We start from the raw sequence: 15,650 nt of genomic DNA on the forward strand, positions 1-15,650 counted from the left end.
GAGAATTAACATCTTTAAAATATCAAGTCTTCTCATCCACAAACTTGGTATATTTTTCCATTCAGGTCTTCTTTCATGTCTCCTGAATTTTCCCCCAAATTATGTTTTTATTGTATTATACTTTATAATATCTTTTAAAATTCTTTTTTCTTAAATCATTATCTTTTCAACCAATCTATCCCATTTTACTCTGCCTTATTAAATGAATTCCAACAAAATTATTTACTAAAGCTATAAATTGTGAGATTTATTTCATAATACACAATCAAAAGGATAATAACAATAATTTAACACTCATTTGCAAACAATTTTTTATGTTATGGATTTATCAAGTATCTTTTCCTGTGCACTTACCAAGAAGTTCCATGGTCTCTACTTTCAGAATCCATGAAATTAGAGTCCAAAAACATATCTTTGTAGATTCGACCAACGAGGCAATACATATCTGAGGCAACTTGCCCTTCACTTTGCACCAGGGGAATCATAATGTCAAGAGCTTTTGCTCTATCTCCAGGGAGATTTCTCCTAAGGTAGAGGAGGGAAACATCATTGTTTCAGTATAGATTACAGAAGCAGTTTAGGCCAATTATCTTTTTAAAACTCTATTTAATATATTGATTCACATTAGTGAAGTTTGGCAAGATAAAAACAACAATTATATTTTGAGAGTCTTCTGTAAATCTTTTTATCCTATTGCATGTCTACTGCATTTAACAAGGATTTCTTTTGAGTTGCTTTTCTGCTAATGGTGATAGATTTGTGCTTATCCATCCATAGTCCTTCCAATGTCCCTGCAGTCTCTGTGCAAATTTAAGTTGATGGAGTGAGATTAGGAATGCAGTCTGTGGCCTTGAATGGGGCAGAGTCAAGGAATCCAAACAAAAACAAAACCCTGATGCTATAGGTTTCAATGGCTTTTACTCCGAAACACTGAGCAAACGAATTCACAGACAATACCAACAATCCAACTTTAACCCAAGAGTCACTTATTTTCTACACATGACCAATTGATTATCTAAGGAAGCTGTTTTATATAGCTCATTTTAAAATCAGTGAGTACGTATAGATTGTTCTCAAAGATTAAAATTCTCTTAAGAATTATTTCTTGAACATTGAAAGCATTGTGTTAAGTGAAGGAAGCCAGTCACAAAGACTACATGTTGTATGAGCTCATCATATGAAATGTCCAGAGTAGGCAAATCTATGGAGACAGAAAGTAGATTTGTGGTTGCCTAGGTCTGGGGGATTTGAGAGGAAATGGGAGGGTGACTGCTAATGGGGAGGGGGCTTTTTTTGGTGGTGATACAAATGTTTTAAAAGTCTTGGTGTTCATGGTCACACAACTCTGTTAATACACTAAAATCCATTGAATCGGGCTTCCCTGGTGGCACAGTGGTTGAGAATCTGCCTGCTAATGCAGGGGACACAGGTTCGAGCCCTGGTCTAGGAAGATCCCACATGCCGCGGAGCAACTAAGCCCGTGAGCCACAGCTACTGAGCCTGCGCATCTGGAGCCTGTGCTCCACAACAAGAGAGGCCGCGACAGTGAGAGGCCTGCGCACCGCGATGAAGAGTGGCCCCCGCTCCCCGCAACTAGAGAAAGCCCTCGCACAGAAACGAAGACCCAATACAGCCAAAAATAAAATAAATAAATTTAAAAAAAAAAAAAAATCCATTGAATCATAGTACACTTTAAATAAAATTGTATGGTATATGAATTATATTTCAATAAAACTGTTATATAAAAAGAGTTATTTGTATTCTCAACTACTATTTTAAATCTTTCTGTGCGTGAAATGCCTTTTTACACTTTGTACTAAATACCTTGAGTTTAGAATAATGCTGCATACAAATACATTTATCATTTCATTCTATTCTATTTTAGGAAAGACAGAGACAAAATAAGGATAAAGGAAAATATAAGAGGCTCTATGGACTTTCATTTTTCATTTCAATATAGAATATATTTCATTCTGTCTTTCATTTCACCTCTCAAAAAGGATTTATTTGGGGCTTCCCTGGTGGCGCGGTGGTTGAGAGTCCGCCTGCCGATGCAGGGGACACAGGTTCATGCCCCAGTCCAGGAAGATCCCACATGCCACGGAGCAGCTGGGCCCGTGAGCCATGGCCGCTGAGCCTGCGCGTCCGGAGCCTGTGCTCCGCAGCGGGAGAGGCCACAACAGTGAGAGGTCCGCGTACCGCAAAAAAAAAAAAAAAAAAAAAAAAAAAAAAAAAAGGATTTATTTGAAAACCAGTTGGAACAGATAATCTCTGGAGGTTTCATCTCACTCTCCCAAATCTAAAGAAAAAGATGTTTAATAAATGGGGAGATAAAATAGACTTTCATTATACATGTACTGATAAAGTTAGCAATTTCTAGAGTTTGGGTAGATAAAAAAGGAAACACACAATCTCTGGTTGAAGAGCATGCTGACTTTTCTTTGGAGACAAAGGCAGGAGAATCTAGTGATGAAGAACAGAAATACCAGCATGAGCTAGATCTGGGTTTGAGCCCCAGTTTTATGATATGCTTACTCCACCTCTTCAGTTTCTCATCGGTAAACTAATTAAGCCTTCATGGCAAATGAATGATAGATGTGAGGTCCCCTCCCTTTTTCTTTTTATCATTCTCTCCAGTTGTAGTAATTACACACATATTCAACTCTCCGCCATGGTAGAGAACAGCACAACTAAGTTTTGGACAGTTCAGTGCTCTAGGCCTCTCTATGGCCAGCGCAGGGATGATCCTCCATGGTGACTCTGGGTAGAAAGTGGCACTGAGGTAGGTGCCAGCCATGATGCCAACAGAAGGCGTGGAGGCAGGACTGGAAGCAGCAGTGTTAGTCCTGGTCCTAGAAGATTCATGGACACATGACCTAAAATGTGGCCTACAGAGTTTTAAGTATAACCAAGTATGTTCAGGGCAATCCCAGCGAACATATTCTTTGGTTAGGAATATGTTCACCTAGATATAACTATCCCTACTCTAGTTACTTTTTGTGTAAATAATCATTTGGTGTTGAGTATATTTAAAGATAACATCATATCCATGGAATTTAAAAAATCCTAAAAAATATATAAATAGCAAATGCAAATTTTGACAGAGAAGAAAAAGAATTTTTAGAATTTAAATATACAAGCATTGAGGGACATTTTTTTACTGACAAAAAAGTCAGAAAAAATCAGAATGCATGCTTCCTATATTTTACATGGTTGAAGTAGAAATATTAACATTACATTCTAATAGGGAGTGGTTGCACGGCTATAGCAAAAACATACCATAGAAAGAATATGGAGGTTAAAAAATAATATGTTAGCACACTGTGGATGGAAACTTTTTCTTCTTACCTATTCAGTGCAAATGCATAATGAAACTTCACATGGTGATGGGAGGCCAAATCAAAGGTTGGCAGCTTTTCTAAAGTCTCTACCAGCTTCACAATAGAATCATAGTCCTTTTAAACAAGACGAGAATAACATAGAATTAAACCATTGGGAGAAAGTCCTGACAATGAAATGCCTTTGGCCAACCAGCTACCTGAATCTGAGAAGGGCATTAAAAAAAAGAACTAGAACCCATGGAATACTTTGAAGAATCTAAAACCAAGAAGAAACTGTTTGTTTGTTTGTTTAAGTAAGGGGTTTGGATTATATAGATAAAACATTAGAAATATTGAGTTACCACATCTGACCTAAAAAACAATAAACCATCTAACATGGTAATGCTACATTGTCTAAATATGGGTGGTTTACTTCTCCCTGGAGCCAGATTCCTGGTATGCAGGGTCTTATCAATTACTTTCAGGGAAATAGTTTCCAAAATATCAAGGACATGGAACAACTAATTGAACTTCTGTTATAAGTAACAAAACTATTCCGTTTCAACACAAGTAAGCTCTCTAGTCATGGAATCCTAAGTGCCACACTTTTTCCACGTATGTGAATCTTTGTTGTCCACATGAAGCTTTACTTGGGCCTGAAAGGTTGGGAATAGAAACCAGAAGTCGCTTAAACTTTACTGTAAAAATCCAATAGCAAATCCCCAACTCAGAGAGGATTTCATTCTACTTACCGCAATTTAAAAATTTTAAGACATCCCAATAAAAATAATATTGCATGTTCATGCTTTACTTTATATATTTTTAAAGTTATTTTTATAATTAATCAATTGCACATTTCATACTTCTATCTAGTTAGACCCAGCACTATCAATTTCAAGCAACACAAACTCCAGGAGTAAGAGATACGTCTGGAAAGCTCTAAAAATTTCTGCTATTTGCCAAAACAAAGCTTTCACTTATTGACTGATGGGTGTGCCAGAGGCTAATGGAATAGAACAGGATGTCTGCAGATTAGCTATGCATGCAAATTTTTCTTTTTGTTCTTTTGGAGGAAAAAGTCAGACCTTTACCGTACAAGTCTTTCACAATCACTGATCGTTAACTTATATGAGTCTGTTTCATTTATCATAAAATCTCTGGATGGAAAGCTTAGGAGAGTCAATAAAAAATTACATGTAGTGACATGAATGACTTAATAGCTAACTAAAACTGGATATTAACACTCCCTCATTCCTCCAACGTGCTACATGACAAAGACGTGACTTTGAGCAGCTTCTCACCTGGATATCTCTGTAGGAAAGTAACAGATTTATGACAATATCTGCTGTCAGGACTTCAATATTATCCACTCGCTGTCGAATTCTTGCCAATTCAGCTGCCAATTCTTTACCAGTGTATAAGTTACGAGCTTTCCTGATATCATTGAGTATAGATTCCCGGAAATACTGGCTGGTGGGAAAACACACATTTTTTAGAGTTAATATTAAAAAGGATTTCAATGAAAAGCAATGATCTTATAAGGAAACGAATGACACCTGCAGCATTCGTACCTTTCAGTTCGTTAAGATGCACAGAATGAACACCTTATCTATCTGGTATTATTTAAAAACTCTGCCTTGCTTTAGTAAGAATTAAATGTAAAGACACTCCATGATAATGAATTTTCCAAGACCCTGCAGTGTACCACTTAAAATGCTAAAACTTTATTTTTCATTTTACTGTTTTGAGTAGAAATTGTTCTAAATAAATTAGGTGTGCCTGTGATTTGAACACAATATAACATTTTCCTTCTGATCCAGCATCATCATTTATCAGCCTAAATGACTGCTCTTAACTAAACTATAATAGTGCTTTCAGCAATTTTTAGAGAGTTCTTGTCCTTACACTAAAAGTCTCTGGACATTTATTCAGATAATATTTCTGTACTTTGAACATATTTTTAGTTCTACCGTTACTGCAACACAGTTAACAGTCTTTTTCTTTTTTTTTTTTTCTGATTTCAAGCTGTTCTCCTCTGAATAAAGTGGACAAAATGCAAGAGGTGGACTAGGCAGCATCTATTTTATCCACGTAGAGGGTATTATATACTTATCCCTGGTTCTTGGTTGAGTACTGCATGTAAGAAACATATAAGTTGCACAAATAAATGAAGTAGATGAACACTTCATTATCACCACCAAATAGCATGACTAGACTTTACCTGGAACTTGCTTGTGCCACCTTCAAAAGCTGAATGAAACGATCCACAAGAGGTAAGCAGATGGGTCCAAGGAGCAGCTCAAAGTTCGGCTGCATGAGCTCTGTCAAGCCCTTCATGAAGCTGCTATCGCAGCAGTAGACCTTGTTATGTGGAGTTATCATGTAAGGAATAAATGTGTAGTTCCCAGTGCACAGCTGTGGAAAGAGGAGGCGCCAGAAGGTGGTGAGCTGGCCTGCAGACTCCACACTGATGTACCCCTAAATCCTACTTTTAAATAATAATCCTGAATGTGAAGGTAAATTTTAAAAAAACCTCATTTCCTATTTAATGACCTATGAAAATGGCATCTCTTCCACTTTCTTTAATTCCTTACTTCAAATAATTAGGACTTACAGATGATCCAAAAAAAGTATGGCACAGTTTCTATCAACTGACTAAATATTTATTCACCATTTCTCATGGCTAAGGCAAAATGATATACGCTGTAGGTAAAACAGGGTAGCTTAAAACACAGCCTTTGGCCTTCAGGGAACTTAAACTTTAGTCAGAGAGACACAGCATAAATACATGGAAATGATAAGAGCTAACATTTCAGGGCTGCCCACGTGACAGCAACGTGTGAGTGATGCCAGAATAAGCTGCTCCCCTCCAGGCTGCTCTATCGCAGTCGTGGCTCCATTAGTGTCCCAGTTACTAAATCTAGAGACCCTGAAGTTATCCTTGATGCTTCCATTTCCTTCCATAGCCTATCAAAGTCCTGTCTATTCCACCTCGTATTGGTCCATTTCCCTCCATCTTCTCTGCCAACACTGCAGACCATGCCACCAACATACCTGGCCCAAGCCATTGTAATTGGCTTTTAGCTGGGCTCTCTGCTTCTCTTCTTGCCCATCAATCTATTTTCTACCCAGCTGTCAAAGTGATCTTTCAACAACCTATATCAGATGACTTCCCTCAGGTGCTTCAAGCCCCCTCGCTTGCTCCTGGCATGAAGATAAAACAGGTCACTGTAGCCTACAAGGGCTTGACTATCCAAATGCTGCCTCTCTTTCTCCAGCCTCAGCCTGTGCCACTCTCCGCTCACTCAGCACCGCCTTCTGTCCGCTCCTGATGATGCCAAGTGAGGGTGCACTAGTGCAAACAAAAGTGGAGGTGGGAAGTATAAAGGAGAAATTGAACTGGACACCCCTGAGTAAGCGAGTCTCGACCAGAGCTTAGGGCTCAGGGAAGGAGAAGTGAATAGATAAGGGTTTCAAACTCTGTATGCTGGGCAGTGGGAATCATGGAAGGATTCAGAGCAGGAAAGAAGACATAAACAAAGTTGTGCATTTTGACAGTCTGGCCAGAAAATGGAAACAACTGAAAGAAAAAGAAACGAGATTTAAGGAAATTAGGTGGGAAGCTACAAAGCATGACCAGATTGGCAGCAGCAACAGTGGACATGTGCACTTGACATCAAGAAGAAAGAATCCTCGAGACCAGCCAGCCGATTACAGATATTGAGAGAGAGGAAGAGGAAGGCATCAAAGGCGACTCTACAGTTGTAAATGGGGCTCCTTAAAGAAAAGTTGGATCCTTAACAAAAAGCAAGAATTCAGAAACCAGACTTAATTATTTATGAACAGATTACACTCGGGTGCACTTGATATGTACCAGGTAACAAATCATACACAGAGCCTGACTTCCAGTTAAAATATGAGAAGAACTTCAAGTGGGTGAGATTTGATTTGGGGTGGGTAGGGTGACATGCATACTTTTGAAAGGTTGGGATTTAAGGGGAACAGGACATCTAAAGGGATAATGTCCAAAACAGAGTTGGACACGTGTGATTGGAATGTAAAAGAGTTTCAAGCCAAAATACAGACCTGGTAATTCTTTGGCATGGCTGAATCTGAGGAAACGGGAGAGACCTCTAAGAGAAAAATCCAGAGAGAAAGCAAAAAGCAGGGGGCTGAAAACTAGAATGAGATGGGTGGAAAACTCTATTTATCACTGTTGTAGGGAGTCCAGAAGCCCAAATTATTTGTTCCATGTCAGAATTACAGAGAACGATGCATCACTTCTCTTATCCTTCGAACTAAACAAATGAGAGCTAACATTTATTCGCCTTGGTAGTGTCAGGGAATGAATGGCCGTATATGCACAACAGCCCACTGAGGGAGGGGATCTTGTCTCCATTTTACAGGTGAGGCTTGGCAAGGTCACACAGCTGGGCTGTGATGTGTCTGGGACTCCAGGCCAGGAACTCCTTCTCCAGAGGGCCTGCCATTATGGCTTGGGGGCTGGGCACCCTCTCACCTGGCCTTGACCTGCGGAACATCAACCTCTTTGCCTCAGGTCACCTTGCACGGACCCCTGCATGAGCCAAGTTACTGCCTCGTAGCAAACAGATGAGAAGTGTCAAATGCCCTTACGGCTAGGTTTAATTATTTATGAACGTGTTATTCTTTGAGGCACTTGTATTTCAGGTGATGAAGCAGAAACTGGACATTACTTCCATTTAAAGTGCGAGAAGAACCTCCAAAGGTTGAGATTTGCTTTTTAAATCAAGCACATTAAATTGTTCCTTTTGCAAGTTCTCCTTCATGGACCAATAATTGGAAGACTAGTGGGGAAGAGGAAAAATAAGCATATCCTGCCACTAAAATGTTACCAAGATCCCACAGCAGGTCCACCATTTTAATCCTTTTACCCAAGCCACTGTCTAAACAGAAAAGAAAGGCAAGTATATCAAGAGATTGCTTTTCAAAGTTTCTGGAGCTTAAACTATGAGGGAGCTATATAAAAGAGCAACAGAATCAAATACTCTTATTTTAGATAAGCACTTGGACTCGAAATTACAAAGAAAGGCTCTGAATCTTCTAAGTCACAAAATAAGGACAAACAGATGAGAAGCCAATAAACCAGAAAAGCACTATTAGAGTTTCTTCTGCTGCTGGATAAAGTTCTGTAACCTCAGAAGCCTTAATATCATGTGTATCTGTGTATAAGACATGAACCAGGACACATTATTACTGAAAGACTGGATATTGGGGAACAATGCATCTGTGTAAAACTAATTCTGGGAGAGGATGACTATCAGATGTCTGGGTGTGTGTTGAGCAGTAGGTGGGTAAAGAGAGGAAATGAGAGTCATGCAAACAGCAGAGGAAATGAGATTCCTGAAACTGTCTTCAAACCCCATGGGATGAGGTTTCAGAATCCTTGTTGAAGGTATTCAGCATGCTAAGGCTTTCCCAAGTTCCTGGCCTCACTGCTCTTTTTGGAGTCTCTTCCCTATGTTTCTAAGGCAATATTTTTTTTCAATGTCCCATTGTTTATGGCCAAAAAAGGGGGAGAGCAGTAAACAGCAGGAGGCACATGGATGCTTCTAGGCCTGAGCTGAGAGCCAGCCCAGTGAGCATGCAGTGGAGAGAAAGTGTGCGTGCAGGGAGCGGGGAGTGGGGTGTGGACTTCAGATTGTATTTTTTAAATTAATTTATTTATTTATTTTAACATCTTTATTGGAGTATAATTGCTTTACAATGCTGTGTTAGTTTCTGCTGTATAACAGAGTGAATCAGCTACATGTATACATATATCCCCATACCTCCTCCCTCTTGCATCTCCCTCCCACCCTTCGTGTTTTTTTAAAAAGATAACAGCTGCTGAGAAAAGCACTTTTTCAAAATGATGAACACTAATAATAAGGGAACATTTATTTCCCAAGCTGGCTCACATATAACTTAGAAATATCATTACTGCAATTTCTATTTACAGATTGCTACCAAACCCCGAGTTTGAAATAACTAATAATCCAAAGCAAATAAAAACAATGACTGTGTGATCAAGAAAAGACATTTCAGGTGAAACAACTGTCTTTTATTAATAAGATACTAATTCTAAAATATTTAAACCTACTTCTTGAAAAAGAAAGACCACAGCACATTTCTTTACATTTCAAAATACTAAGGCATGATCATAAAATAACAAGGCTGATCTCTCCGGCCCATGCTTGTTTTCATGGCTATAAAAACACACAGCTCAAAATCTAAATGTATTCTCTCCGATTATCTTCACTGCTTTTGTTTTAAAAAATAATAATGCCAGTTCTGTTTTTCAATTTTTAAAGGTTACATAAAGGTGAACATAAGTATGTATGGAAAATGAATTAAGCTTCTGGGAAGATATGCTCTCAGCAGTCAAACATATTGAAATATAAGCTCAAAACACTCAACTTTTGGGCTTCCCTGGTGGCGCAGTGGTTGAGAATCTGCCTGCCGATGCAGGGGACACGGGTTCGAGCCCTGGTCTGGGAAGATCCCACATGCCGCGGAGCAACTGGGCCCGTGAGCCACAATTACTGAGCCTGTGCGTCCGGAGCCTGTGCTCCGCAGCAAGAGAGGCCGCGACAGTGAGAGGCCCGCGCACCGCGATGAAGAGCGGCCCCCGCTTGCCACAATGAGAGAAAGCCCTCGCACGGAAACGAAGACCCACCACAGCCAAAAATAAATAAATAAATAAAGCAAACTGTCAACAAGTAAAAGTAAACACTATTATAAAAAAAAAAAAAACACAAAAAAAAACACTCAACTTTTGAGAAGGACACCCAGCACCGGAAACACAGCAGCTTACTCAAGTCAATGGGTGACTTGTTCATAACGTGCAGTATAGGGTCCACTTATAAACCTGCTTCCCCACACATCCAACACATCACGGGGCATGATTAGCTCTTCCCTGCCATTCAGGTAAATGCCACCACCTCTGAAAGACGTTCCATCCCCACTTGAGGGAAGGGGCGCCCACTCTTTGGCACACTACCTTATGTTAATTTCTAATTTGTTTGTTTGCTTATTTGCTTGACCTTCTCCCCTAGCGAGACTCTGGCACTTCTAAGTTGTTGTCTCCTGGGACAGTTATGAATGGGTTGTCTCTACTTTCAGCCTTCACAGTGAGTCTCTTGTGGCACCAAGCCCAAAACCTGGCACACAGTTCATGTTCCATCAACATTTGCTTCACAAAATCTGTTACACTGAATTGATGCATGAAGCAGTAATTGTTCATTTCCTGTTGAGATGTGAAGAATGAGTTTATCATGGCAACATTATTTATGCGGCAATGAGTCTCTGATCTGAACTCTTAAATTTCTTAAATCTTTATCTCTTAAATTTCCAATCTAAGGGAAATTTACCCGTTGTACTTTTAATCTTATCCTCATCTTAAATGGAATCACGTGCAGATCTTTATGTAGTATGTTATTTCCACTCTAAGTTTCAGAGATACATTCTTTAAGGTTTTAAATACTGGCTTACCTTCCAAAATGAAAAACCACTGGCATAACAAGGCTGATTTCAGAATATATTATAATTATCTTTCATGCACTTAAATTTATTTTTATCACTTTTTAACTTTTGTTTAATTCTGTGTGGAGGGTAAGAACTTTGCAGTGTGGTTTCAAAGGTCTTAAAGTGTGGTCTACAAGACTTAGGAACTTGAACTTCCCTGGTGGCGCAGTGGTTAAGAATCTGCCTGCCAATGCAGGGGACACGGGTTTGAGCCCTGGTCCGGGAAGATCCCACATGACGCGGAGCAACTAAGCCCGTGCGCCATAACTACTGAGCCTGTGCTCTAGAGCCCACAAGCCACAACTACTGAGCCCGTGTGCCACAACTACTGAAGCCCGCGCACCTAGAGCCCACGCTCTGCAACAGGAGAAGCCATCGCAATGAAAAGCCCACGCACCACAATGAGGAGTAGCCCTCGCTTGCCACAGCTAGAGAAAGGCCGTGGGCAGCAATGAAGACCCAATGCAGCCAAAAGTAAATAAAAAATAAATAAATTTAATTAAAAAAAAGAATAGAATGTGTATGATATTATAAAAGAAAAAAAGGACTTAGGAACTTAAGTCAGTACCAATGTAAAGATGATAGAGGTATGTATATATCAATATATCGATACAAATCTCCATATGTGTGTGTGTACATGTGTATATATGTGTATATGTATATTTGTAATTTGTATATATAGTGTATATATACAGTGTATATATAGACATAGGTATATATATATATGTGTATATACAGATAGACATACATATACATATGTGTGTGTATCAGCGTATGTATATAAGCTGCTTTAGTAACACTCATAATTACACAAAATTGAATATAGTACAGAAATTTTTTTCTAAAACATACAGAAGAAAACAGGTATCAGTGTCATCTCCCATTAGTATAAAGTTTCACTATAAAGGAATATTTATGTAAAATAACCCATATTTATATTGATATGTTAGAAATCCTAAAGAGGAAAAAAAGAAATAGAAATTAATAATTGTAGAATTGGAAAATATACCAGAGATCAGCTGGAAAAGAAAAGATAAAAAAGTTTCTGGAAGGGTTAAGTAAAATACTCACAGTATTCTTCTGGCAAATGATTTCCTGAAAAATGAGAAAAGAGAAAAGTAAAGCAGAAGTTAATACAAAATTAATTCAACTAATTAATTAAAATATTCTATGTAGAAAAATTTGTATTAGCGATTTTATCATTTATTAATTTGGCAATTGGAAATTTAAAATATGAACAGAAGGTGTAGAATAAGCTTCTGCATCTAAGTTTACAGTCTGATGGAGGAGACAAGAATGCACAAAGGTACCGTCTACGGTTGAAGGAAAACAGCATAAACATGTAGAATCCAAAACCCGAATAACCAAAAAATCATTTCTGCAGAGTATGTATGTGCAGAATTATCTTATAGCTACAATTTTTGGGGGAAGAGATTTAAACAAGTTTGCTTTCCCAAAGCACAATCTCACTTATGCCCTGGGGAGAAACCTAGCAGCATGCTTGGAATAAAGCTGGAAATAAAGGGTATTGGCTACTTGTCAGAGTGGGCAAATCCACATGTAGACAATAAGAACATCTGACAATAACTAGTCATAAATATTGTTCCATAAGAAGTGAAATGTGATAAATACACTGCAGGCAGTGTCCCTATCTTCTAGGCTGTGAGAAATAAGTGAGATCATGCAAATAACATGGCTATACCGTGTCTGGTGTATAGAAAGTTCTCAATAAAGCTAGCTAACATATTATTATTCCTAGACTTTAAAATGACTAGAGACGTGGAAGAGACAATCTAGAAGAGCCTGTGGCATAAGGGCTTCCCTGAGGTTGGGGAATCATGATTTAGGAAAGAGAGATGGGACAGTGTGTTGGAAAAGATGGCATGTATGTTGCCATGGAAACAGGAAATGTAAGGCATTCGTGGAGCCTAAAGGGTGGTCCATCTGGCTAAGAAGAGGAGCCAGCTCAGGGGAGGTAAGAGAAGAGCAGTGGAGGAATGCAAGGCCCAGGGGACCAGCTGCCATTCATCCCAGGATCAATATGTGGCAAAAGGGAACCTAGGAGGGCTTTGGCTTGGAGCAGCATGTAAGATTTTTTGAACGTTTATGGGTAACAGATGAGGAAACAAGAATCTATAGAGGAAGGAATTGTGCAGCGTAATTGTGAGAGTCATAAAGATGTATATAAAATACTAAAAGAGACCCATCAATACCTCATAATCTTGCTCATGAAAAAAGAACATATACACATTTATGAAGAAACATTATAAGCCTGTATGCACAGGCATGTACGCACACACATGCTACACCCAAAGAGTTATACTGTAGCAAGGGCTGGGGTTTCTAAGAGGAGGATGTTCCTAGAGTTTGCAGAAGGCTGAAAAGATCATCAGAGAAGGTGGAAGTCAAGAGGAGCCAAGAACAGGTCACACCTTCCAAAGGCGAAGCAGGGAGGTGGAGATCCAGGCTAGAGGACTGGGAGCCACAAAGGCCCATTTAGGGCACGATAAATACTATTACTGGGGGCTAAAGAAAACAGATAACATTTCGAGAAGTACAGAAGAGAGAAATAAAGGGGTACTTGAAAAAGATCTTGAATTCAATCATTGGGCTAAACAGAAAGTTCATTTTGGCACACACTGATAATATTAAACAGTTACCTGGGGCCTTACTGAGGAAGGCCTTGAATGTCAAAATAAAGTACTTTGTTGTGTGGGCATTTGGGCATATGACAGTAAAAGTGGTATTTTTTAGGTGAATGATATACATAAAGAAGTATCAGCACACACAAGGACATTGTTTATAAAAGCAAAGGTTTGGAACAACACAAATGTTCTATCAACTAGAAACTGGCTGAATAAACTATGGTCCCTCCATACGATGGAATCCAATGCAGCTGAACAAAGGATGAGGAAGTTCTCTACAGAGTGATATGGAAAGGTCTCCAAGATATACAGCTAAGTGAACAAAAGCAAAGGACAGAATGGTTGTTACCCTATGCTCCTATTTATGTATATAAAAGGGAGAAAAAGAAAATTCTAATTTGTGCATTTCTAAAATCTCTCTGGAAGAATATACAAGAAACTATTAACAGTGGTTGCCAATGGAGAGGGGACCTGGCTGGCTGGGGGACAAGGATGGGAGCATGACTTTTCATTAACATATCCTTTTGCACTTATAAATTTTTGTATCAGGTGAATGCATTACCCAAGAAAGACAAATAATTAAAAGGTAAACATTGTTAAAGTTTTAAAAATATTAATTAGATAGTGGCATTTAGTATTGGATGGGAAAAAGCATTTAGGTAGCTATTGCCAAAGCCCAGGGATGCCAAAATAAGGACCTGGACAATGGTGGTGCCCTGGGGGATGGAAATTAAGAGACAAATGAGTGATGTTGTTGAGGAAGGTTGAAAGTAGCTTTTCCCACAGTGTTTCACAGGTGGTTAATGCATCTCTCCACCCATCCATACACACACACACACACACACACACGGTTCATGAAAAACATAAATAGGAAAATGTTGGATAATCACAAAGCCAGGAACGTAGCATGCGGGATTTTCCAAACTTAAGTTATGGAGCATCTCTCCAGAGGAGCAAGCCACACCCCTTCCTGAGATAGGCATGTCCTTCTCTCATCCCTCTAAGTAAAAAAACAAAAGAACAAACAAACAAAAAAAACACACCCTTATCTTCATCCTGTACCACACAGCATGCTCTGCGAATAGCCTAAGAAACCTGCTCTCTGTGAAGCAGGCCTTGACTGCCTTCACTGACACCTAACCTCCTAACAGAAACAGGTGATGTCCTTATTTTTGCCCTCATGACCCCTCATACAGACCTCTATGAAGCACTGCATGTAGGACATTGCAAATATGGCTTCGTACAATTCTCCTATCTACATCATGAGTTCCTTGGATGCAAGAGCCATGTTTAGTTCATATTTGTATCCCCACTGATGGCCTAGCAGATTGCAGGGCATACAGTTGGTGCTCAATAAAAGGATGAATACACTACTTAGTTAATGAATGTATAAACTACTGGACTATGGATTAGGATAGATACGTGTCAGTCTTGGCTCTGCTCCTGAGTGGCCACGTGCCATTTCCCCTCTCTCTAATATAACACACGAAGAACTGGATGGAGTGGTCGCTGGTCCCTTCCAACTCTGTAGTCTATCAGTTACTTTTAGCTAAAGGCCTATCAGAGTCAGCACTGTCCTGTATCAGTGGAAGGAGAGATGTCCTCATGCCCAGCACAGGAGCTACTCTACCATGATTTCTGTTTGGTGCATCTGGCACAGAAATGGAAGTAGTGATGAAGGGAGCTGTGGTGAGGGCTGAGTGCACTGAAGCCTCCCCTCTGCTTGGCACCATAGAAAATAACCAGAGCTGCTACTGGCCTACAGCCAACACGTTATGTCTTCCTGAAGAATTGCTCACTGAAGTAATAACCCTCTTACATGTCTTCTTTGCTTTCATTTCAGGTAATGCATGCATTATAACAAATTCTAAAACTATATTAAATCACCCCATAGCAATCTACTGAATTCTTATGAACGCTTGCTCATGTTTTATAGAAGCTAAATGGATACAAATGGCTCTCTTGAAGGAGAGTTTACTTACTGCTTACGATGCAACCTTAAAGGAGGCATCAACTATAAAGAAAGAAAGGTACTATTGTGCATTTTAACTCAGTACAAATAAATAGCAAACAAGACCTCAAAAGGTATCTAACTACTGAGGTAGAATAGTGAATGTTTAATTTGTGCTAAATCCATTGA

General features: G+C 39.2%; 1 protein-coding gene across 3 annotated transcripts in view; it reads right to left on the reverse strand.

Annotated features, from left to right (window-relative positions):
* The window catches only part of MAP3K5 (mitogen-activated protein kinase kinase kinase 5), a 227,742-nt gene that overhangs the window by 127,349 nt on the left and 84,743 nt on the right, over positions 1-15,650 (reverse strand). For all 3 annotated transcript variants that reach the window (XM_081251030.1, XM_081251029.1, XM_081251031.1), the window contains exons 3-7: positions 11,937-11,960; positions 5,542-5,735; positions 4,622-4,790; positions 3,349-3,455; positions 355-525 (exon numbers count right to left, since the gene is read on the reverse strand). In XM_081251030.1, coding sequence (XP_081107156.1) covers positions 355-525; positions 3,349-3,455; positions 4,622-4,790; positions 5,542-5,735; positions 11,937-11,960 — 665 coding nt within the window. The remainder of the gene's footprint in view (positions 1-354; positions 526-3,348; positions 3,456-4,621; positions 4,791-5,541; positions 5,736-11,936; positions 11,961-15,650) is intronic.

This window comes from Mesoplodon bidens (assembly GCF_964165515.1).
Source record: "Mesoplodon bidens genome assembly, chromosome: 12".
Taxonomy (NCBI): Eukaryota; Metazoa; Chordata; class Mammalia; order Artiodactyla; family Ziphiidae; genus Mesoplodon; species Mesoplodon bidens.